We start from the raw sequence: 23661 nt of genomic DNA, 5'->3' as shown, positions 1-23661 counted from the left end.
TTAACTGAATTCATGGTTACTTTTCAGGACAAGTCAAAGGCTGCTGATGGGTAAGATATACGTGAATATATAAAACTAATGATATTTTAAAGTATAGTCTCCAGATACTCTTTCAATGTTCCTAGTATAAGGAAAGTTGCAAATTCAGTTAATGTGAAATTTATTGGAATAAGCCATTATTTTATAATCCAGTCTACAACTTGTGAAGCAAATGCATTTCAGTTGGCGGCAGGTTCATGTGCTTAGGATGCAAGACTTTAATGGCAGGCAAATGGAGCGTGGAAGGATGAGTTCCAAAAAAAGCTAGGATCTCCTGGAAGGTAACATGGCCTGGGAATAGACACAACAGCTAGTCAAAAAAAAAATGGGTAGAATTAGGACACTGGTGTGAGCCCTTTGTGCCAATGTGCAAGACAAAACTCAAATAATACAATCTGTTAGGAAGCTGCAGAAATGAGTTCTGCACAATAGTTCTATTTTTCCCATTGGGCAAAAATCATCTTGAGTTTGAACAGATCCAGTGAAGTGCACTGATCCATTATATAACAATAGCTTATTTTTGTAATACTACTGTTGTTTTGCCAGCTAAAGAAATGAATGAGGCATGAGGATCTTTAGCATGGATGAAAGATAAACAGTCATGCAACATCTACTGTGTGATTATCTGTTCATTCTAGTCCTGTAAGAGTGAATTTTAAGATTTTTCTTAAGTGTAAGACACACAGTGTGGGTCACCATTAGCTTATCAACATTTGTTCATTACCCGCTACTGTAAAATATATCAGTGCAAAGAAAAAAATGACACAGGTAAGATTCTTAACTTGCTGCCCAGGCACAAAACTGGCATTGCAGGTCAGCTGCCAGTTGTAGAAACCACCCAATCAGCATGCCAGTTTTATACCCGGGCAGTAGGTTGGAAAATATGCCACATTTTTTTTTCTACAACAAAAATTGTCACAAATTGAAAGCTTCATAGCTTGGGAATGGATTATTTGGCCTGAATGATTCAAGAAACATTAAGGAATGTGAATGCTTTGTAACTTTTTATTCTTTCTAAACATAAAGGAATTATGTATTAGTTGAAATTCATTTTCTTTTATTGCAGATGCATGTAACTTACATTTCATTACACAACAAAACCTTGTTTACCACTTACGAAACTGGAACAGCTCTGACATATGTCAGTTGCTCATCAAGAATTTAAAATTAGCATGATCACAAAAGGTGTACTAATCTGAGAGGCTTTAAAGCATTCGTACAATCTTGATGTTCAGCTAAGTTAGGTAGACCATTCAGACATTTATAATACCATTTGACCCACTCACAATGTGCCTGTGCCCCCCTTTTAAGACAGCCAATGATTCTAGATAATTTCATAATTAAGTGTCTTTTCCGCAGTAACATGTATCGTTGCTTGGAAATCTTGCACACTATTCCGTTCCATGCTTTCTGGTGCAAATCTGATCAATTCATTGTACATTTACCTATTGTTTTATGAAATTACCCAGTTTGTACTGTAGGTTAGCTTCGAGGTTGTTCTTACTCTCCCACTGCTGTCTTATAACAAGCATGCCCCTGCCGACATTTACAGATTTCTGCTTTGTGTGTTTTATTTTGAGTTTAAGTTTCCTACAATGGTTTAATATATCAAGTGGATGCACCAAAATCTGCTGTGTGAGAGGGCAAATCACCAATGAAGAGTTGAGAGCAATTCGAAAAGGCTACCCTTCTTTTTGAAACCCATGTTAAAATGACCAGATACCATATGCCAGGATTGTCCTCTTCTGAGCAGAATTCCAGAAAGGCAGGAGATCTACCCACTCCTCCAGATCAGCCCAACCCTGTATAATCTTGTATGAAAAATGGGGTCCTGGTGGAATTCGTGCCATCAAGAGGGAGTCCACCAGTATGAGAACAGAATATCCTGATGGTGCTGCAATGCAGTTGCCACTGTAGTACCACAAGATTGCTATCAAGGGACCTTAAAAGGGCAGAAGCGCCACAGAGATTGGATCAAGGTTCCAACTGAAGGACTCAGCTGAGGCCTAGACCCTTAACAGGTTAGTTTTTGGGGCCAACTGGAGGGACACGAGGCTGCTACAAGGCGCTCTCCTCCACAGAGGGACCTCAAGACCTTTAGCATTGCTTTCTGGAGTTTACCAATACCTACCATGTATTTGGGGTGGGCAGGAGCAAGACCCCAGGGACCCTGCCACACCCCCCGCTATTTATATTCAGTTGTCAGGGAAGATAGTTGCAGGAGGTGAGGCAAATCCTGCTCAGGCTGATGGCAGTGGGCCTCACCAGCCCAGCATTTCCTCATTCTCTGTCATGATATTTGCCAAATTTGCATGACTCCAAATGATTGGATAAGGCTGCAAATAAAAAAGATACTGTATTATCTATATTGTCACACCTTAGTGCAGTTATGGTACAGATATTAACAGAGCACAGCGGAGAATGAGGAAAATTGGTGTGGGTGTGGTCTACTGTCAGCTCACCTACCTGACTGGGACATCCCTGCCATTCTGGAACTGCCTTCCTTGCCACGAAAGGTGGCAGGAGGGTGGGGGCAAGGCCTAGGTTCCCAGATTTCCATTCTCCCTGTCTCACTTACCACCAGTTCCCAGTGTTCCCACAGAAGAGATGGCGATAGACCCAGAAGGCAATGGTAAAGGTCGTTAACAATTAACAAATTTATTGTCTGCTTTGAACAGATAATGTTACTGACTGGCAATTGTTCCCTATGGCTTTAATAGCTTTTCTAGAATGGGGTATTTAAATTCTCACATTGTTATTCCTCACTAAAATCTGTATCCTCTTTCAACAGTGAACATCCTACAGGCAAAACATCAAAGACAAATAAAGAATACATCATTTATGGTATGTTAGCAAAGAGAAACTGGAGAGGAAGATATGGGATGGAGGGGTGTGGTTGCATGGTACATTGGAAACTTGAAAAATGATATACTGAATGTTAAACTTATACTAAACTTAGTGTTTAAAGTGATTGATTACAAATAGGTCTCTAGAGCTTAATAGAAACACATAGATGCAGTGGGGTAAATTCAGCTAGCATGTGCTACCATCAGGGGAGTATACTCAAAGGGAGAGGTAACAGTGTTGTGTCAATTCTTCAAACATGCTCCCCATTTGCAGCAATCCCTACTAGGAGCTAGGATTGGTAAATTCACCATTATATTGCTGTGGCTGGGCAGGAAGGAAGTAAACATGTAGAGATGACTAACTGAGTAAAATAAACAGCAAGGAAATACAGCTATTATTGTAGATAATCTGTTTTTCCTCCATTATGTACATTTATCATGTACATTATGTACTGTTCTATTTCTCCATTTTGAGGTGATTATATTACACTTTGTTCCCATGAGATTCCACAATCCATGTACTTTACTTAAGCACCAATGTTTTTTAAGTGAGACGCAAATGCTTTTGACTGGTCTTCGGCCTCAGAGAATGCTGCGTCAATTCGAAGAAGGAGTCAATCATTTGATATTAAATATATGAAGAAAATAATGTCAGTGCCAATCTGTAGTGAGATTGCTGTATGTGATAACAACATGCTGCCTCTGGTAATCATCATTTGCTAATAGGCTTTATTCACCAGAGCCCTCAAACTAAGTTACTCCTCTTTAGCAACATTTCAAGTTTTATAAATAGGGGCATAGGTTATTCTTGTAATGATAAATTTGTGCAAAGCAATGGTTAGGCCACCATTAGAGTACTGTGTACATCTTTAAGTACCCCATTCTAGAAAAGATATTAAAGCCATAAGGAACATACAGCATGGATTCAACCATGTCAGCGATAAGAAACTACGGTTATGAAGAATGACCTGAAATTATGGGACTATTTCCACTGGAGGAATAGATAAACCATCAAAGAAGATTTAATAGAGATTTTTTTAATTATAAAGGAGGCGGGAGAGGGACTAGCTGAATTGTTCTTGCAGAGAGGCAGCACGCATACGATGGGCCGATCGGCCTCCTCTGCACTGTAAGCATTCTGTGATTCTACAAAGGACTTTGATGAGCTGAATAAGAAAAGGTTATTTTCTGTGGTTGGAGAATCAGTGACAAGGGATCATCCAATTAAAATTGTCAATAAGAGAATGAGTACAAAGGCTGGGAGAAACTTCAGATACTCCCTGGAGCTTTACCCCAGGGAGTAGAAAGGCAGAGACAATTGCATTTTTTAAGGAGAAATTAATTTAAATAATCAAAACAGAGGAATTTACAGGGATATGAGGAGAGAACAGGGCACTGAGATTGGCTTTAGATTGCTCAGATATGATAAACCAAACTGTGTGGCTATGGTTCTATAAAGGCTCTCGCTTGGTTGATCTGTAATTACCTCACTCAGATTCACAGGAGGTGCAGGCAATTTCAATAACTGAGCCAAGTAACAGGCTTCACCTCACTCTAGCTGCATGTTGAAGAGAGAGAATTAACAAGAATCTGAGCATCAGGCTTCTGTCAAAGACCCCCAAAGAACAAAAGGAAGATCCTTTCGTCTCCTCTCCAACTCCCTCAATACTTTACCCAAGTGACCTTTCTTCACATGAGAGCACTGACAATAGGCTGGATTTTGCAGTCAGTGGTGAGGCAACAGCACTCACTGCTGACTTTGAAGAAAGCTGCCCATCAAGATCTAGCGATCTCTGTGGCATGGATTTTCCCCTTTTCTGAAGACAGTTTAAATCTGGAACCAAGTCAAGGGGATCTCCAAGTGTGCAGCAGCAATGATGTCAGTAAGCAAGGTAAGCAGCCAATCACATTGAAGTATTCTTGCAGACAGCAAACCAAGAATTTAAAAGCATTGAATCCTCTCACTTTTAATTTGTATTCAGAATTGTACTCAACCACAATCTGTAACCTCATGGCCCGGCATATTCCCCACTCTACCATTACCATCAAGCCAGGAGAGCAACCCTGGTTCAATGAAGAGTGCAGGAGGGCATGCCAGGAGCAGCACCAGATATACTTCAAAATGAGGTGTCAACCTGGTGAAGCTACAACACAGGACTATCTGCGTGCCAAACTGCATAAGCAGCATGCAATAGACAGAGCTAAGTGATCCCATAACCAACGGATCAGATCTAAGTTCTGCAATCCTGCCACATCCAGTCGTGAATGGTGGTGGACAATTAAACAACTAACTGGAGGAGGTGGCTCCACAAATATCCCCATCCTCAATGATGGGGGAGCCCAGCACATCAGTGCGAAACATAAGGCTGATGCATTTGCAACAATCTTCAGCCAGAAGTGCCCAGTTGATGATCCATCTCAGCCCCCTCCTGAAGCCCCCAGCATTACAGATGCCAGACTTCAGCCAATTTGATTCACTCCACGTGATATCAAGTAACAACTGAAGGCACTGGATACTGCATAGGCTATGGGTCCTGACAATATTCTGGCAATAGTACTGAAGCCCTGTGCTCCAGAACTTGCCGCACCCCTAGCCAAGCTGTTCCAGTATAGCTACAACACTGGCATCTACCCGGCAATGTGGAAAATTGCCCAGGTATATCCTGTACACAAAAAGTAGGACAAATCCAACCTGGCCAATTACCGCCCCATCAGTCTATTCCTGATCATCAGCAAAGTGATGGAAGGGGTTGTCAATAGTGCTATCAAGTGGCACTTGCTTAGCAATAACCTGCTCACTGATGCTCAGTTTGGGTTCTGCCAGGGCCACTCAGCTCCTGACCTCATTACAGCCTTGGTCCAAACATGGACAAAAGAGCTGAACTAAGAGGTGAGGTGAGAGTGACTGCCCTTGACATCAAGGTAGCATTTGACCGAGTATGGTATCAAGGAGCCCGAGCAAAACTGGAGTCAATGGGAATCGGGAAAAACTCTCCGCTGGTTGGACTCATACCTAGCACAAAGGAAGATGGTTGTGGTTGTTGGAGGTCAACCATCTCAGTCCCAGGACATCACTGCAGGAGTTCCACAGGATAGTGTCCTAGGCCCAACCATCTTCAGCTGCTTCATCAATGACCTTCCCTCCATCATAAGGTCAGAAGTGGGGATGTTCACTGATGATTGCACAATGGTCAGCACCATTTGCGACTCCTCAGACACTGAAGCAACCCATGCCCATATGCAGCGAGACCTGGACAATATCGAGGCTTGGGCTGATAAGTGGCAAGTAACATTTGTGCCGCTCAAGAGCCAGGCAATGACCATCTCAAACAAGAGAGAATCTAACCATCTCGCCTTGATGTTCAATGGCATTATGATCACTGAATCCCCCACTATCAACATCCTGGGTTCACCATTAACCAGAAACTAAACTGGACCAGCCACATTAATGCTGTGGCTACAAGAGCAGGTCAGAGGCTGGGAATTCTGTGGCGAGTAACTCACCTCCTATCTCCCCAATGCTTGTCCACCATCTACAAGGCACAAGTCGGGAATGTGATGGAATACTCTCCACTTGCCTGGATGGGTGCAGCTCCAACAACACTCAAGAAGCTTGACACCTTTCCAGGACAAAGCCGCCTGCTTGATTGGCACCCTATCCACCACCTTCAACATTCACTCCCTCCTTTACTGATGCACAGTGGCAGCAGTGTGCTCCATATACAAGATGCACTGCAGCAACTCACCAAGGCTCCTTCGACAGCACCTTCCAAATCCGCAACCTCTAACACCTAGAAGGACAAGGGCAACAGATGCATGGGAACACCAGCACCTGCAAGCCACACACCATCCTGACTTGGAACTATAATCGCTGTTCTTTCACTGTTGCTGGGTCAAAATCTTGGAATTCCTTTCCTCACAGCACTGTTGGTGTACCTACACCCCAAGCACTGAAGCGCTTAAAGAAGGCAGCTCACCACCACCTTTTCATGGGCAATTAGGGATGGGCAATAAATGCTGGCCTAACCCATGATGCCCACAACCACGAACAAATTAAAAAAACTACAAGCCCTGACCCCAAGGAAAGCCCTTCCCTAGTTACGCCCAAAAACCCGAAAAGGATAAAAGGTGGGTGGGCAATAGGAGCCCGAGCAGCCATGGGCGAGAAGGCAAAGCTGGACAAAGAGCTGGCCCTCCTCAGGCCAAAAAGGATGGTGCTGAGAGCAGGAGTGACGCCCAAAGACCTGCGTGTTTCCATTGTAATAACGCAGGTCACCTTTGAGCTGACTGCTGAAAGTTACAGGGAAAATCTGCAGCATCAATCAGGGCACACCAGACCAGTGCAGGAAAAGGGGCCCTGATGGAAAGCAAAGCAGACCAGGCTGTGGCTTTAACTGCGGCAGTAAACCTACTGCTGTGAGTGCGGGAAAACGTAACGAAATCCCTGTAAGTTACCAGGATTTTGTGTCCCAAGGAAAAGTGGCCCCATACCCCTCCAATGAGGCAAGCAAGCCCATAGGCAAACTTAGGGATACAGGAGCCACCCAATCCCTTCTGCTGGGAAAAGGTATGACCTTTCCCCCTGAGAGTGCATTGAATGCTAGAGTGCTAGTGAATGGTATGAAAGAGCAGTATATGCCTATACCTTTATATCGGGTACACCTAGAGTGCGACCTTGTTTCAGGACCATTAACCATGAGGTTTGTCCCTGGTTTACCTGTGGATGGGTCGACCTGCTCCTGGGTAATGATCTGGCGGGGGCAAAGGTGGCAGCTTCCCCAGTGGTTTCAGAGAAACTGAAGGAGGTCAGGCAGACAGAGCAGTTGCAGGAGAAGGTCCCCGGCCTTTTCCCTGACTGTGTGGTGACTAGGTCCATGGCCAAACAATCTCCATCAGTGGAGGCTGAACTGGCACTGCAGACAGATGACCCTACTATCTGGTTATCTGAAACCTTCTTGGGCATTTAGAGGACCCAAAGGATGTGTTAAACAGGTCTTCCTTGGTTGAGGCTCAGCAAACCGACTCACTATTAAAAAAGTTAGCACAGACTGCCCAAACCGAAGTCAAAGCAGAGGGATTCCTAGAGTGCTACAGGAAGATGGTTGTGGTTGTTGGAGGTCAATCATCTGAGTTCCAGGACATCACTGCAGAAGTTCCTCAGGATAGTGTCCTCGGACCAAACATCTTCAGCTGCTTCATCAATGACCTTCCTTCAATCATAAGGTCAGAAGTGGGGATGTTCGCTGATGATTGCACAATGTTCAGCACCATTCGTGACTCCTCAGATACTGAAGCAGTCCGTGTAGAAATGCAGCAAGACCTGGACAATATCCAGGCTTGGGCTGATAAGTGGCAAGTAACATTCGCGCCACACAAGTGCCAGGCAATGACCATCTCCAACAAGAGAGAATCTAACCATCTCCCCTTGACATTCAACAGCATTACCATCGCTGAATCCCCCACTATCAACATCCTAGGGGCTATCATTGACCAGAAACTGAACTGGAGTAGCCATATAAATACCGTGGCTACAAGAGCAGGTCAGAGGCTAGGAATCCTGAGGCGAGTAACTCACCTCCTGACTCCCCAAAGCCTGTCCACCATCTACAAGGCACAAGTCAGGAGTGTGATGGAATACTCCCCACTTGCCTGGATGGGTGCAGCTCCAACAACACTTAAGAAGCTCGACACCATCCAGAACAAAGCAGCCTGCTTGATCGGCACCCCCATCTACAAACATTCACTCCCTCCACCACCGAGGCACAGTGGCAGCAGTGTGTACCATCTACAAGATGCACTGCAGCAATGCGCCAAGGCTCCTCAGACAGCACCTTCCAAACCCACGACCTCTACCAACTAGAAGGACAAGGGCAGCACATACATGGGAACACAACCATGGGCAAGTTCCCCTCCAAGTCACACACCATCCTGACTTGGAACTATATCGCCGTTCCTTCACTGTCGCTGGGTCAAAATCCTGGAATTCCCTTCCTAACAGCACTGTGGGTCTACCTACCCCACATGGACTGCAGCGGTTCAAGAAGGCAGCTCACCACCACCTTCTCAAGGGCAATTAGGGGATGGCAATAAATGCTGGCCTGGCCAGCGACGCCCACATCCCATGAATGAATAAAAAAAAAATTAATATTTCAGATAGTGAAATAAATGATTATGATTAGATAATCATAGAAGCAAAAATATCATAAACTTTAAAAATAAATTATTATTCTAAAATATGTATAATTTCTGTATCATAATGGAGGAATTTGACATGCCACAACTATAAAGTTAGCATTTCAGAGCCGGTGGGTGTGTTTAGGAGCACTATTAAAAACCCAGTTACACATCATTCAACGAGCTGTAACTTTTTCAAGGGATTTTACAGCGAGACTAACAGCCTAAGAGTGGAAGTTCTCCTTAATTCATGTATTACCTATAGATTGCAGTCTGGGGGATGCCTCAATAGCACACCCTCTGGAAAAACATAGAATCACTGACAGCAGCTTCTGGATTTCTGCTTTATTCTGCACACGTGTGGACTTCCGAAGTTGCTGTCAGTTTCACTGGAGTAATGATGGCCAACGTCAACAGTTTCATTGTCATTACCATTGCAGAATCCAGGCCAATGAGTTTTGGCAGGCTGTTCATCCATGGGGGCCATTGCAGCTGAACATGATCTGTTTCCACCTGAAATCTACACAGGCATTTTTCGGCAGGAATCTCTGGCAAAACACTCCAACAAAGCGACTTGAAATAGGCCCATAGTTGTCTGTGGCATTGGACTAAACCAGAAAAAAAAAGTTGGAGGTTGAAATTGGTCTTGGGCAGTATTGTAAATCGAACGATAGGGAATCGATAGCAGATTTTACACTCTGTTCAATTTTATTTTCCATGGAAAATATACAACCCAAGGTCAGTTTCACCTTTTTTTTAAATGATGCTGAATTAGCTCATAGGGCAGAGGTGATCATTTGCTGTTTTCACTTATTTGACCAATTTTATTCCCTTCAGCTGAAACACCGAGATTCGTTTATCTCAGTGAGCCCAAAAAGCTCTCTGAAGGTTTTGCATCAAACAGGTAAATACATTTAGTCATTTAGCAGGACACAATAGTTCTTAGCTCAGATCATTTCTACACTTACTAATACTGAAACATCTTTAGCAGCACTCCTGTCCAATGCTAATGGCACCGTAACATTGCCTTAATAGTGACAAATGAAGCAAAGTACCTGTTTGCATCTTGGCCATATCCTTTCTGTATACCCAGAGGACACAGTTTGCTAGATGTAATTTTACTGTTGCTAGTATATAAAAATCATTTGTGATTGTTAATTTGCATTGTATTATTGCTCTGCATGGAATGCAATATCCCATCCCCCATTTACCCATTCTTCCCATTTTCTATGTGTTTTTTCCAATTTGAGGGATATGATCATGGACAGTTGTCTCATAGAGGAATGTTTTTCTATTTGAAACTAGTTTTTAATCAAAGAAAGTATTGCTTGGTGATGTGCAACCCTCATTCTCTGGCATCAAGCTAAGGGCCCAGAAATCCAGGAGGAAAGTATATTCCCTCTACCTGAATGGTAAGGCTCAAGTCTCCCAGATATTGGAACTTGGACCTCATTATAGTGGAGCCAGCACAGCATTAGAGCTTGCTGGTGAAAAGTGGTACACAGTTGCTTGGCTACTAAGTCTGGGATTGGAGCCAAGGGTCAGTTCAGGGATCATGGAGGGGAGGAAGCGGCCCAGAAGCGTGGGGCCTAGGATCAGGGGAGTCAGGAAGAGTGATTGTGGGGATTTAGGGCTGGGCCAGGATGTGAGGAGCTGGCGCTGGGAATGGGACAGATTGGAAATCAGGGCTGGTAGGCAGCGGTGATGTGGGGGTGGGAAGTGGGGTTGCTGGTGGCAGCAGCAATGGGGGGGTTGGGGGGACACGCTGATTAGTTTCTTCAATGTGGGGTCAGAAGGCATTCAGATAAGTCACTTACCTTCTTGGACTGCCTCAGGGAAAACCAATCTTGGAGAGGGAGCCTTTTATTTGTATTTGCAAAGGGTCTAATGCCTGGTTCAGGTGGGGGTAAAGGACACATATTTTTGTCCTTACCCAATATGGCAGGTGGCACATTTTCTGTCTGAAAATGTGCATATGCTTCCAGCCCACATATTGGGGCTTGAGCAGCATCAGTAGTGCCTGAAAAGATGATGCTGAATGGACCAATATCATGTGCATCAGGGTTATAAATCATTAAAATAGCACATGAAACATTGGCTTATTCCATAATTTTGATTGTTCTAAATTTTCTGCTATAGCTCAGAACATTTTTAGTTTGATACACTTTTTTAAAAATTGGTTAGAGGTTGGATTCTGCAGTGATTTAGGTGTTGGCCTTTCAGTTCTTGGTTTAATTTAACTTGATTCCAAACTGTATGGTGAAAATCTTGCCTGAGTCTCCTGTTTAGCAACATCCTACATGAAATGAGCTGGGACAATCTCAGCCTAAATTTTTAGTGAGCATTATTTAAGCAAAATTTGGCATTACTTCATGCTGAATAGTCAGTCCTATTCAGAGCAGCCATAGGATCCCTGTGAAATAGAAGTGGAAAAATACAAAACTATTGCAGCAAGAGATGCTATTCTAAGATTAGTGTTGAGGTTAGTCTGTCTGGGTCAGGGGAAGGGGAATTTACTTTGTGCAATGTCTAACTTGGCATGCTGAATGCTGATGTGCCCAGAAATAAAAAGGTGTCCCATTCTCCAATACTGCCACTTCAATCAGCATTATTTCCTGTAAGACAAATTACAGTTTTATTACAATCCTGAAAAATATACTTCTTTTATATGTGTTATGTGATAATTGTATTGCTGTTGCAAACGAGCTAAAATTAATTTTCTGTGTGTGCGTGTAGTTTCCCAAATCCAAATTCAAAACATTGCATTTAACCACATTGAAAGACATTTGCCACACAGGCCCATCCCTCTAACTAACTTAAATCGGATTGCAAGCTGTTGTTCAATTCCAAATTCCCAATCCCTGTGCACAACAGGGTATCCCTCAACAACAGGTATACCGTTTTGGATACTGTTGGGGGAGACGACTTACCAGGGGTAGGCAATGGGATACAGGTCTCTGGCGCAGAGTCTGTCCCTGTTGCTCAGAAGGGAAGGGGGAAGAGGAGCAGAGCATTAGTCATTGGGGACTCCATAGTTAGGGGAACAGATAGGAGGTTTTGTGGGAACGAGAGAGACTCACGGTTGGTGTGTTGCCTCCCAGGTGCCAGGGTACGTGATGTCTCGGATCGTGTTTTTGGGATCCTCAAGGGGGAGGGGGAGTAGCCCCAAGTCATGGTACACATAGGCACCAACGACATAGGTAGGAAGAGAGATGGGGATTTAAGACAGAAATTCAGGGAGCTAGGGTGGAAGCTTAGAGCGAGAACAAACAGAGTTGTTATCTTTGGGTTGTTGCCCGTGCCACGTGCTAGCGAAGTGAGGAATAGGGAGAGAGAGGAGTTGAACACGTGGCTGCAGGGATGGTGTAGGAGGGAGGGTTTTGGTTTCCTGGATAATTGGGGCTCTTTCTGAGGTAGGTGGGACCTCTACAAACAGGATGGTCTTCACCTGAACCAGAGGGGTACCAATATCCTGGGGGGGAGATTTGCTAGTGCTCTTTGGGGGGGTTTAAACTAATTCAGCAGGGGGATGGGAACCTAAATTGTAGTTCCAGTGTGCAGGATGTTGAGAGTAGTGAGGTCAGGGATAAGGTTATAAGGACACAAGAGGGCACTGGCAAGCAAGAGCTTGGTTTAAAATGTGTCTACTTCAACGCCAGGAGCATCCGGAATAAGGTGGGTGAGCTTGCAGCATGGGTTGGTACCTGGGATCTCGATGTTGTGGCCATTTCAGAGACATGGGTAGAGCAGGGACAGGAATGGATGTTGCGGGTTCCGGGATTTAGATGTTTCACTAAGAACAGAGAAGACGGTAAAAGAGGGGGGGGGTGTGGCATTGTTAATCAAGGAAAGTATTACAGCGGCAGAAAGGACGTTTGAGGACTCGTCTACTGAGGTAGTCTGGGCCGAGGTTAGAAACAGGAGAGGAGAGGTCACCCTGTTGGGAGTTTTCTATAGACCTCCAAATAGTTCCAGAGATGTAGAGGAAAGGATAGCAAAGATGATTCTTGACAGGAGCGAGAGTAACAGGGTAGTGGTTATGGGGGACTTTAACTTTCCAAATATTGACTGGAAATACTATAGTTCGAGTACTTTAGATGGGTCTGTTTTTGTCCAGTGTGTGCAGGAGGGTTTTCTGACACAGTATGTAGACAGGCCAACCAGGGGCGATGCCACATTGGATTTGGTACTGGGTAATGAACCCGGCCAGGTGTTAGATTTAGAAGTTGGTGAGCACTTTGGTGATAGTGATCACAATTCGGTTAGGTTTACCTTAGCGATGGGCAGGGACAGGCATATACAGCAGGGCAAGAATTATAGCTGGGGGAAAGGAAATTATGATGCGATTAGGCAAGATTTAGGATGCGTAGGATGGGGAAGGAAACTGCAGGGGATGGGCACAATCGAAATGTGGAGCTTACTCAAGGAGCAGCTACTGCGTGTCCTTGATAAGTATGTACCTGTCAGGCAGGGAGGAAGTTGTCGAGCGAGGGAGCCGTGGTTTACTAAAGAAGTTGAAGAGCTTGTCAAGAGGAAGAAGAAGGCTTATGTTAGGATGAGACGTGAAGGCTCAGTTAGGGCGCTTGAGAGTTACAAGCTAGCCAGGAAGGATCCAAAGGGAGTGATAAGAAGAGCAAGGAGAGGACACGAGAAGTCATTGGTGGATAGGATCAAAGAAAACCCTAAGGCTTTCTATAGGTATATCAGGAATAAAAGAATGACTAGAGATAGGTTAGGGCCAATCAAGGATAGTAGTGGGAAGTTGTGTGTGGAATCGGAGGAGATAGGGGAAGTGTTAAATGAATATTTTGCATCAGTATTTACAGTGGAGAAAGAAAATGTTGTCGAGGAGAATACTGAGATACAGACTACTAGGCTAGATGGGATTGAGGTTCACAAGGAGGAGGTGTTAGCAATTTTGGAAAGTGTGAAAATAGATAAGTCCCCTGGGCCAGATGGGATTTATCCTAGGATTCTCTGGGAAGCCAGGGAGGAGATTGCAGAGCCTTTGTCCTTGATTTTTATGTCATCATTGTCGACAGGAATAGTGCCGGAAGACTGGAGGATAGCAAATGTTGTCCCCTTGTTCAAGAAGGGGAGTAGAGACAGCCCTGGTAATTATAGACCTGTGAGCCTTACTTTGGTTGTGGGTAAAATGTTGGAAAAGGTTATAGGAGATAGGATTTATAATCATCTTGAAAAGAATAAGTTCATTAGAGATAGTCAGCACGGTTTTGTGAAGGGTAGGTCGTGCCTCACAAACCTTATTGAGTTTTTTGACAAGGTGACCAAACAGGTGGATGAGGGTAAAGCCGTGGATGTGGTGTATATGGATTTCAGTAAGGCGTTTGATAAGGTTCCCCACAGTAGGCTATTGCAGAAAATACAGAAGTATGGGATTGAAGGTGAATTAGTGCTTTGGATCAGAAATTGGCTAGCTGAAAGAAGACAGAGGGTGGTGGTTGATGGCAAATGTTCATCCTGGAGTATAGTTTCTAGTGGTGTACCGCAAGGATCTGTTTTGGGGCCACTGCTGTTTGTCATTTTTATAAATGACCTGGATGAGGGTGTAGAAGGGTGGGTTAGTAAATTTGCGGATGACACGAAGGTCGGTGGAGTTGTGGATAGTGCCGAAGGATGTTGTAGGTTACAGAGGGACATAGATAGGCTGCAGAGCTGAGCTGAGAGATGGCAAATGGAGTTTAATGCGGAAAAGTGTGAGGTGATTCACTTCGGAAGGAGTAACAGGATTGCAGAATACTGGGCTCATGGGAAGATTCTTGGTAGTGTAGATGAGCAGAGAGATCTTGGTGTCCAGGTACATAAATCCCTGAAAGTTGCCACCCAGGTTAATAGAGCTGTTAAGAAGGCATATGGTGTGTTAGCTTTTATTAGTAGGGGGATCGTGTTTATGAGCTACAAGGTCATGCTGCAGCTGTACAGAACTCTGGTGCGGCCGCACCTGGAGTATTGCGTGCAGTTCTGGTCACCGCATTACAGGAAGGATGTGGAAGCTTTGGAAAAGGTGCAGAGGAGATTTACTAGGATGTTGCCTGGTATGGAGGGAAGGTCTTACGAGGAAAGGCTGAGGGACTTGAGGTTGTTTTCGTTGGAGAGAAGGAGGAGAAGAGGTGACTTAATAGAGACATATAAGATAATCAGAGGGTTGGACAGGGTGGATAGTGAGAGCCTTTTTCCTCGGATGGTGATGGCAAACATGAGGGGACATAGCTTTAAGTTGAGGGGTGATAGATATAGGACAGATGTCAGAGGTAGCTTCTTTACACAGAGAGTAGTAGGGGCGTGGAACGCCCTGCCTGCAACAGTAGTAGACTCGCCAACTTTAAGGGCATTTAAGTGGTCATTGGATAGACATATGGATGAAAATGGAATAGTGTAGGTCAGATGGTTTCACAGGTCGGCGCAACATCGAGGGCTGAAGGGCCTGTACTGCGCTGTAATGTTCTATGTTCTATGTTCTACAATTGTGTATCATTTGCAAACTTGTGAATGGTCCTATTAATACACTCAACCAAATCATTCATGAAGATGATGAACAGCAGTGGTTCTAATATGAAGCCCTGTGTTCCTCCACTCACTAAGATACACCTTCGGTGCTCGGGCAAGCATATCAAGGTATCATGATCATTCCAATAGACAGTCAGCTACCAACTACATCAATAATATTATCGCATACACTATGTTTGTAAGTAAAATTCTCTTACTAAACATTCTGCACACATAGTAACTAATGTAATATGACTTCTTGTAAAACGACTGAATGAAAATCTGATAAACTCATCAAATATAATTGCTTATTGAACCTTGGTTGATTATTGAGACGTGAGGTTTATGCTTGGAAACCAACAATAGAACATTTTTATGACCCTTTGTTCCATAGATAACAGAAAGACATAGATTGGCAACATATGTCTGTCATTTGTATGTGAATGTATGTGCGTGTGTGCATGTTAACGTGGCCACACATTAGTTTTTTTGGTTATCTAAGATTTCCTTGGTGACTATCAGATGCTGTTCTGTGATTGTATTATGTATGAGATTATCAATATTTGAATACATTGCATTAAGAGCAAGCCGATGCTAACGTGAGCATTTATGATCTAGATTGTCACCTATCTGGCCTGTGAGCCCTAAAACAATGAAAGCTCGGCCCAGTTCCAGAATCCGTGAACTAGCCAAACCAAAGCAGCCTCACAAGGATTGGCAGCCTGGCCGATCAGTTTATTCAGCGGTACGTGTGCACACTTGACTTAATCCTCTGTTTAGTAAATACTAGCCCCAAAATTATGCTGTGGAACACATAAATGTTTAACATGTTTATCTGAAATTCCTTTCTCCATTATTTTAGGTAAGTGTTGATCTGTTTAGGATCTTTGTTGAAATGATTTTCTTAATCATGTCATGTAATATGTCAATTAAATTTGAAAGGATTCAGTGCTTTATTGTTTAGTATCATCTTCCAAAAGAATGAAAATACCACAAGGGCATTTATTTTGTGCATGCTCTGATCGGAATTATAATCTGATGCGAATTTTAGACAGTTATTCAAAAAGCATGCCCAGGAAGGAAATAGAAAACTGAGTTTACCATTCATTTAGAGCTAAGTAAATCAATGTTCTCAATAGAATCTGAGCTGAATCATTTTAAACTTGGGTATCAATCTCTAGATGTCTGGTCATTCATCAGTGAACATTGGTGAGACATAGATCATGATGCAGGAGGTGACTTGAATCTAAATCCACTTTTGTACAATATAGGACCCGCAAATTTATGAATTAGATTTAAGCAGCATTCACACTACAACTTTAGCATCGCACGTGCTTGAATCCAGTGCTAGGATCCTTCCAGACTCAGGAGTGAAAAGGAGTGAGTCTTGCTGGTGTTACTCTGCTTCACTTCACAATTAGCTCAGATTTTGATACTGGATTTGCGCTGCATCAGCAGTATGTTCCAAGGGAGGCATGGGAACGGGTGGGGGTGTTTTCTCATAATCTCCGGCCATAAATTCCATGGAAAACTGGTGACCATCCCAAAGAAACGCTGCAACTAGCCGTTCACTCTGCTTTTTCCGCCAAAGTTGCGGCAGGAGATTGGGGCACCCCTGTGGAAATTCTACTATCACGTGTTCATTGCTGGTGCAAAGCACATTTGTACGCATGAAAAGTTCACTCCTAATCAGGCTCAAGTGGTTGAGAGCAATTTTCCATCTAGTTACGCTGCTAAGCTACAATATTAACAGCTCTGCTGCAATGGGTTGAGAACCATTCTATCAGTTTGACAAATAGTGGCCAGCATAAGCACATAAGAAACAGGAGCAGGGGTAGGCCTTTCAGCCCTTCAAGCCTGCTCTGCTATTCAATACAATCATGGCTGATCTTTTACCTCAATTCCAGCTTCTCGCACTATCCTCATATCTCTCCTCTATTCCTGAAAGCCAGGTGGCAAAGGATAGAACTGTAGCCAATCTTTACACACTATATAAGCTTTTATTTACAGAGATACACATTACAAACATGCACCTCCAAACCCTACTGCTACAATTTCAGGCTCTTTTTTTAAAATATTCTTTCATGGAAAGTGGGCGTCGCTGGCAAGGCCAGCATTTGCTACCCATCCCTAATTGCCCTTGAGAAGGTGATGGTGAGGAGGACAAGTGAATCCCCAGTTAAAGCCCACAATTAAACACAATATAACAATCCCTTAATCCCCTTAGTGCTCAAAAACCTATCATTCTCTGTCTTGAGTATACTCAACCACTGAGCATCCACAGCCTTCTAGGGTAGAGAATTCAAAAGATCCAGAATCCTTTGAGTGAAGGAATTTCTCCTCATCTCAGGCCTGAATGGTCGACCCCTTATTCTGAGCGTGTGGCCCCTAGTTCCTGACCCCCAGCCAGGGGAAACATCCTTCCAGCATCTATCCTATCAAGCCCCTTAATAATGTTATGTGTTTCAATGAGATCAATTCTCATTCTTCTAAATTCTAGGGAATATAGGCTTGTCTACACTATTTCTCCTTATAGGACAACCCTTCATCCCAGGAATCAGTCTAGTGAGCCTTCATTGCATTCCCTCCAAGGCAAGTATATCCTTCCTTAGGTAAGGAGACCAAAACTGTGCACAGTACTTCCAGGTGTGGTTTCATCAAGGCCCTATATAATTGCAGTATGACTTCTTCACTCTTATGCTCAAATTTATTCATGGAAGTGCTGAGAAGAAACTTCACTATTCCCTCCTGTTTGTATATTTCTATATTCCTTCTGTTTCACAACAAATAATCTGTTAAAGATTCAACAGAATCTCACCATTTGTTGACAGAAAGTTTATAATCTATGAACTCTTGGTGATGCACTTTAGAAAATTCCTACATTTGTTTGGAGCACCTCATATTCATGACCAATGATTTGTAGCTCAAAATGTTCTTTTATCATTTGTACTAAGTAAACAAAAAATTGATGACAAGAAGAAGTCAATAGTTCAGTGCATGAAAGTTTCACCACAATTCACTATTGGATGCAGAGTATTGAAACAAAGGAGTCTATTTAGACTGGCATGACCAGCTTTCAAGAGTCCAGTATTGTTTCCAATTGTCAAAGTTGAGTAAATATTGGTGAAGGAATAAGATGCCAGATGCCATATATGGGATGGAGGTGAAATTATTCAGTGAATAGGCAACTTACTAAATGGGAATTCAAATTTTGGTCTTTTTAATACATTCACGGGATGCCCAATTTTACTCTACATAGGGTAGGCATTAGGGTGTGGTTAAAATAAATTTTGTAACCAAATAGCCAATCAAAAAGCTGCTGAAAACATGCTGCTTAACTAGCTAAAGTGCTAGTTACCAGTTATAAATGGCACACTCCAACCCATTCCATGTGTGAAGTGCGCAATACTGTGAGAAACCGAGGGAAAGCGCAGAAAGGCACATAGCAAGATTTTTGAATCAAGATCTGTAGATGGTATGTGCGCGCCTGACAATGTCTAGAGGATGAAGCAAACAGTGTTTGTTATCAGAAAAGTGGTGAATATGAAATCTGCATATCAGGAGATTCTGGAAGGCTATTTGGAATGTGTCAGACTGGAGGAAAGAGACTGAAGCTATCCCTTAAGACCTTAGTGTCTCCTGCTGTACTCCATACAGGATGTCTCTTGATTCTCCAATGTATTAAATGGAGGGAAAGCCTGAAATAATTTGCACCTTTCCCTTAAATTGGTGCTGAACAAATTTATTTTTTAAAAACCTCTTAATACTGGACCAATATGTGAATGTGTATTAATCCAGTCAGTCACAGGACAAATTTTGGTAAAATGCAGTAATGCTTTATCATTGCCAACCAACCAAATTACTACACACTTAACCCACGGAGTAATTTCACCCCCAATAGGTATTCTGTACAAAGTGTTCTAGTGGCCTCTATTGGTAGACCATCAATACTGCTCTAACCTCTTTCTTTTGTAATATTAACAGCCTGTCCATTAAGGATGGCTTGAAGCATTTCTGTGAGGTCCTGAATGGAATAATGAAGAACTATGAACACCAATGGAACACAATTCCGACTAAGATCACAAACGGTGGATGAACGCCATAAGTGGAAATAACAGTTCAAGACATTGTCACTGGTTTAACGGGACAAAAATACAAGTTCCAGAGGTGAAAGTTATGTTGGAAGGAAGTGTAAACAGGATCTTACTGTTAGGTAAACCCATGATGGAGTTAATAAGGATTAATAGTGTAAAATAAAGCATATTCGTTCTTAAGGTCATTTAGTCAGACTAAATGCGAGTCTTTTACTTCTGAAGAATTTTACAGGAATAAAATGCTAAAAAGAAAGCCTAAAAGCCAATCATTTAAAGTAAGCAAATCTCAAATTGGAGCAAGAAAACAATTAAACATTTACAGATTAACAGTCAAGGGGCAAGCATTTTCTCATCAGTTATCAAGATATTCCTATTTGGAGCAATCTGAGAAAATAAAAAATACAGCAGAGCACAGCAAGCATAAAGAAGGTTATCAGAATATCAGAATCTAAGGGAAGAGCAGAGGAACAGAACAACTGTGGCAAATGGGGAGAATAGAGCCCATCATTAAAAGTAAAGGAGAGACAATGCAAAACAGAGGCCCCCTGCTATGGTCCTTTACAAAACTACCCCCACGGCAAATCAGCAAGTTTAAGGAATGGGAATTCTGCAGAGCAGAGGGAATGAAAAGGACGCCCACACCTATAATAAAATAATAACCAATGGTGGACTACATCTACATCAAACCTTCATCCCCATGGCTTAGAAAAGGAAAGATTACTATTCTAGCACGAACAGTACCAAATTGAGATGGGAAGAATATTTGATCTATTCAGATTGAATATCCTTCATTCCATCCAGACAGAAGATTTATCGTAGTCGTTTTCTTTGATCCTTTCTATTTTTTTACACCTGGCAGAGGTATAAGAGCAATACGTTTGATAATATTTAAAAAGATATGTGACTAGCCCTCCATCATACATGCCCTTCTCCCCACCCCATGCTTTAAAAGCAGAAGGGAGTTGGACTTATTTTAAGTATGAAATATACATTAAGGATATGCTGATGGGGTTAGATAAAGTAAGGTGGGAGGGAGACTCGTGTGGAGCCGAAACATTGGTATAGATCTGTTGGGCCGAATGGCCTTTATGTTGTAAATTCTATGTAAAATATTCTTCGCCCAAAATCTATTCATTAATAATTACAAAAATTGCACTTTGTTTTTGCTTTCCTGATTCCTCCCCCACCCCCCACAATATCCCTGACCCCTTGGCGATGCTACATTTTGGTTTTCTTTTGCATATTAGTTATTCCACTGGCGGCACAGTGGCGCAGTGGTTAGCACCGCAGCCTCACAGCTCCAGGGACCCGGGTTCGATTCTGAGTACTGCCTGTGCGGAGTTTGCAAATTCTCCCTGTGACCGTGTGGGTTTTCGCCGGGTGCTCCGGTTTCCACCCACAGCCAAAGACTTGCGGGTGATTGGTAAATTGGCCATTATAAATTGCCCCTAATGTAGGGAGATGGTCGGGAATATGGGATTACTGTAGGGTTAGTATAAATGGGTGGTTGTTGGTCGGCACAGACTCGGTGGGCCAAAGGGCCTGTTTCAGTGCTGTATCTCTAAAATTAAAAAAAAATAAAAAAACATTCTCTCCTCTCCCGCACCTAAGTAAAGAAATAGCTACAAATGAAAATGCTTGCTTACAATTTTTTCAAAAAGGATTTGGAAGACCTTTGACTATTAGAAACCTTAACAGACACAAGAGGATGCACAAAAGGCCCCATCACAGACTGATATTCTACTGAAGTGCTACAGTATATGAATGAATGCTAAATTTTAAATTGCTTTGAAAAGCTTATACACAGGTTCTTGGTATTCAATGGAGGATGTGCAGACTCTTCGTTTGTTAAGCTCGTGAAGTTCTTTACTAAAACTTTCAGTCTAAGATGTCAGGTTGTGTGAAAGAGGTACCACCTTGGTCTTATTACACCAGCTTGAGAAAGATGTCAGAACTTTTGATAGATACTTTCTCAACATAAACGGTAGATCTTCTACTTCTTGAGAACAAGTTAGTCAAACCCTGCAACACCGGAAATTCTCTATAGGGAATTATATAGTATGAGGTCAATACGCTATCAAAAGAAAAGCACCATAGGGCTTATTTTGATTTTATGGTCTGTCCTTGGGACCATAGAGAGAAGAAAAATGTGAAAAAAAGATAATTCTTAAAGCCACCAGGAGATTGTAAACACATTCATTTTGAAAGTTTCTCCTTACAAATTTTAGGATGGAACTCATTTTGGGCAGTAATACAGAATGGGCGATAGCTAATCGGCAGTCCATTTTACAGTCCAATAGAGAGAAAAAAATCAGGCTGAATATAAAATGAGCTGGTGATTCACGATTGTTTGTTTGGTGCTACTGCCCAAGATGTATTTCACCTCCTTTAGTTCCAAAGCAGAGGATGTTCTTTGTTCTCTATGCCTGTGTATAATTCCATGGAATCAGTCTGATTATGGCCTGCTAGCAGCTAATCTTAAATAAAATAGAGTTTAAGCTAAAGGTGGCTTCATACTCCTGCAGAAACTTAGAATGCTATTCTTCCGCTTTCTCCCATCCACCCGAAACTACTAGCGTACATTTCTGTAGGCAATTATCCTGCAACTGGCTCCCTCAAGACCCAGGCAAATTCCTCTTTTCCTGCACCCAAAGACACTGAGGACAGTTTTATTGGCCTTACCAGTAGTCCAGCTGACATCATCCACATCGGTAGACATCAGGAATTAGTCTAGTATAACTCAGTATCACAACTGAGTAGAGTCTTTACCCATTGATCACATGCCTTTGTTCCTCTTCTTGTAGAAGCCCACAGTGGGTCTCTCTTTTTTTAAAATGTACATTCTGAGAGCTGGTATTTTCTTTGAGAGATTTGTGATCTGCATTTCCGGTACCACTGATGAATGACCAAAATAATTGCAAATTGATACCTAAGTTTAAAAGTTATTTCCAGAGGGTTTACAGGAGCAATGATGACTGACGGGCTTAGCAATGTTGTTGAAATCAGCTGACGTGCTGAGGTCAGAGAGTTGGCCGTGATGTGCAATATTAACATACAAATATCATTAATGTAATGAAACCAAAATGAGCCTGGGTTTGAAAATAAATAGCCTGCTTTGCACTTTCCTGCCACAAACTGTTATGTATTTCAGGAGAGGGAAGTACAATGCATGTAAATTAAGTGTGTGGCTATCTGTTCACATACCTATACTATTCCATAATTTGATAGCCATTATTCCCCAGGCTTTTAATTATTCAGGATCCAAGTTCATTTCTGCACCATGGGTGGAAGTGTTAAATGCAACAATGAATTGCACTAACATTGCTAGCCCAGAATTGAAAAATTGATGAGTGGAAGATTACATGTTGCATATGCAATAATGGAAGCTGGCTAGGGATTTCTAAGTTTGTAATTCAGTTGGAGTGTTTTGATACCATCAAAAACCATGGCTTCTAGAAGAGCTCAAGGGATTGATAAACATCATCAACCACAGACTCTTAAATTACAGCCTGAATTTCTACCTCAGAGCTGACAGCATTTGTTTTTTTCCAATTATAAAGACTGAAATATTCTTTAAATAAATGTTTTCTGTATCCTCATTTCAGCTGAGATGTTCATAAGCAGTTGAGTTGGTTTAAAAAAATTACACTGCCAATTGAGCACGATTGAAATACTATAGGAGTGTACATGCTCCCACTCTCAATCATTCTTTCCCAGGCGTTCCAACTGAAAACTTCATACCTCCTTCAGCCTTTCTTTCTTCACACAATCTTCAGACTTTGAAACCTCAAGTTTGGTGCCTCCTGGCCACTACTTTTTGATTTACCTTGTGCTCCCAGATTATTGGATCATTAATAAATTATTGTTTGTGGGACCATACTGTGCGTAAATTTCTGCGGCATTTCCCACATTACAACAATGACTAGATTTCAAAAGTGCTTCATTGGCTGTAAAGTATTTTGGGATGTCCTGAGTTCATGAAATACACTGTAAAAATGCAA

At 42.5% G+C, this 23661-nt stretch overlaps 1 protein-coding gene across 1 annotated transcript in view; it reads left to right on the top strand.

Moving 5' to 3' along the window:
• The window catches only part of LOC137351439 (sperm microtubule associated protein 2-like), a 58972-nt gene that overhangs the window by 6189 nt on the left and 29122 nt on the right, over nt 1-23661 (top strand). Inside the window, exons 4-7 of the mRNA XM_068015884.1 lie at nt 28-50; nt 2831-2883; nt 9897-9963; nt 16185-16317. Of these exons, the coding sequence (XP_067871985.1) occupies nt 28-50; nt 2831-2883; nt 9897-9963; nt 16185-16317 (276 nt within the window). The remainder of the gene's footprint in view (nt 1-27; nt 51-2830; nt 2884-9896; nt 9964-16184; nt 16318-23661) is intronic.

The sequence above is a fragment of the Heterodontus francisci genome, chromosome 36, assembly GCF_036365525.1.
Source record: "Heterodontus francisci isolate sHetFra1 chromosome 36, sHetFra1.hap1, whole genome shotgun sequence".
NCBI lineage: Eukaryota > Metazoa > Chordata > Chondrichthyes > Heterodontiformes > Heterodontidae > Heterodontus > Heterodontus francisci.
The sequence above is the reverse complement of the archived record's forward strand: the minus strand, read 5'-3'. Positions and strand labels throughout refer to the sequence as shown.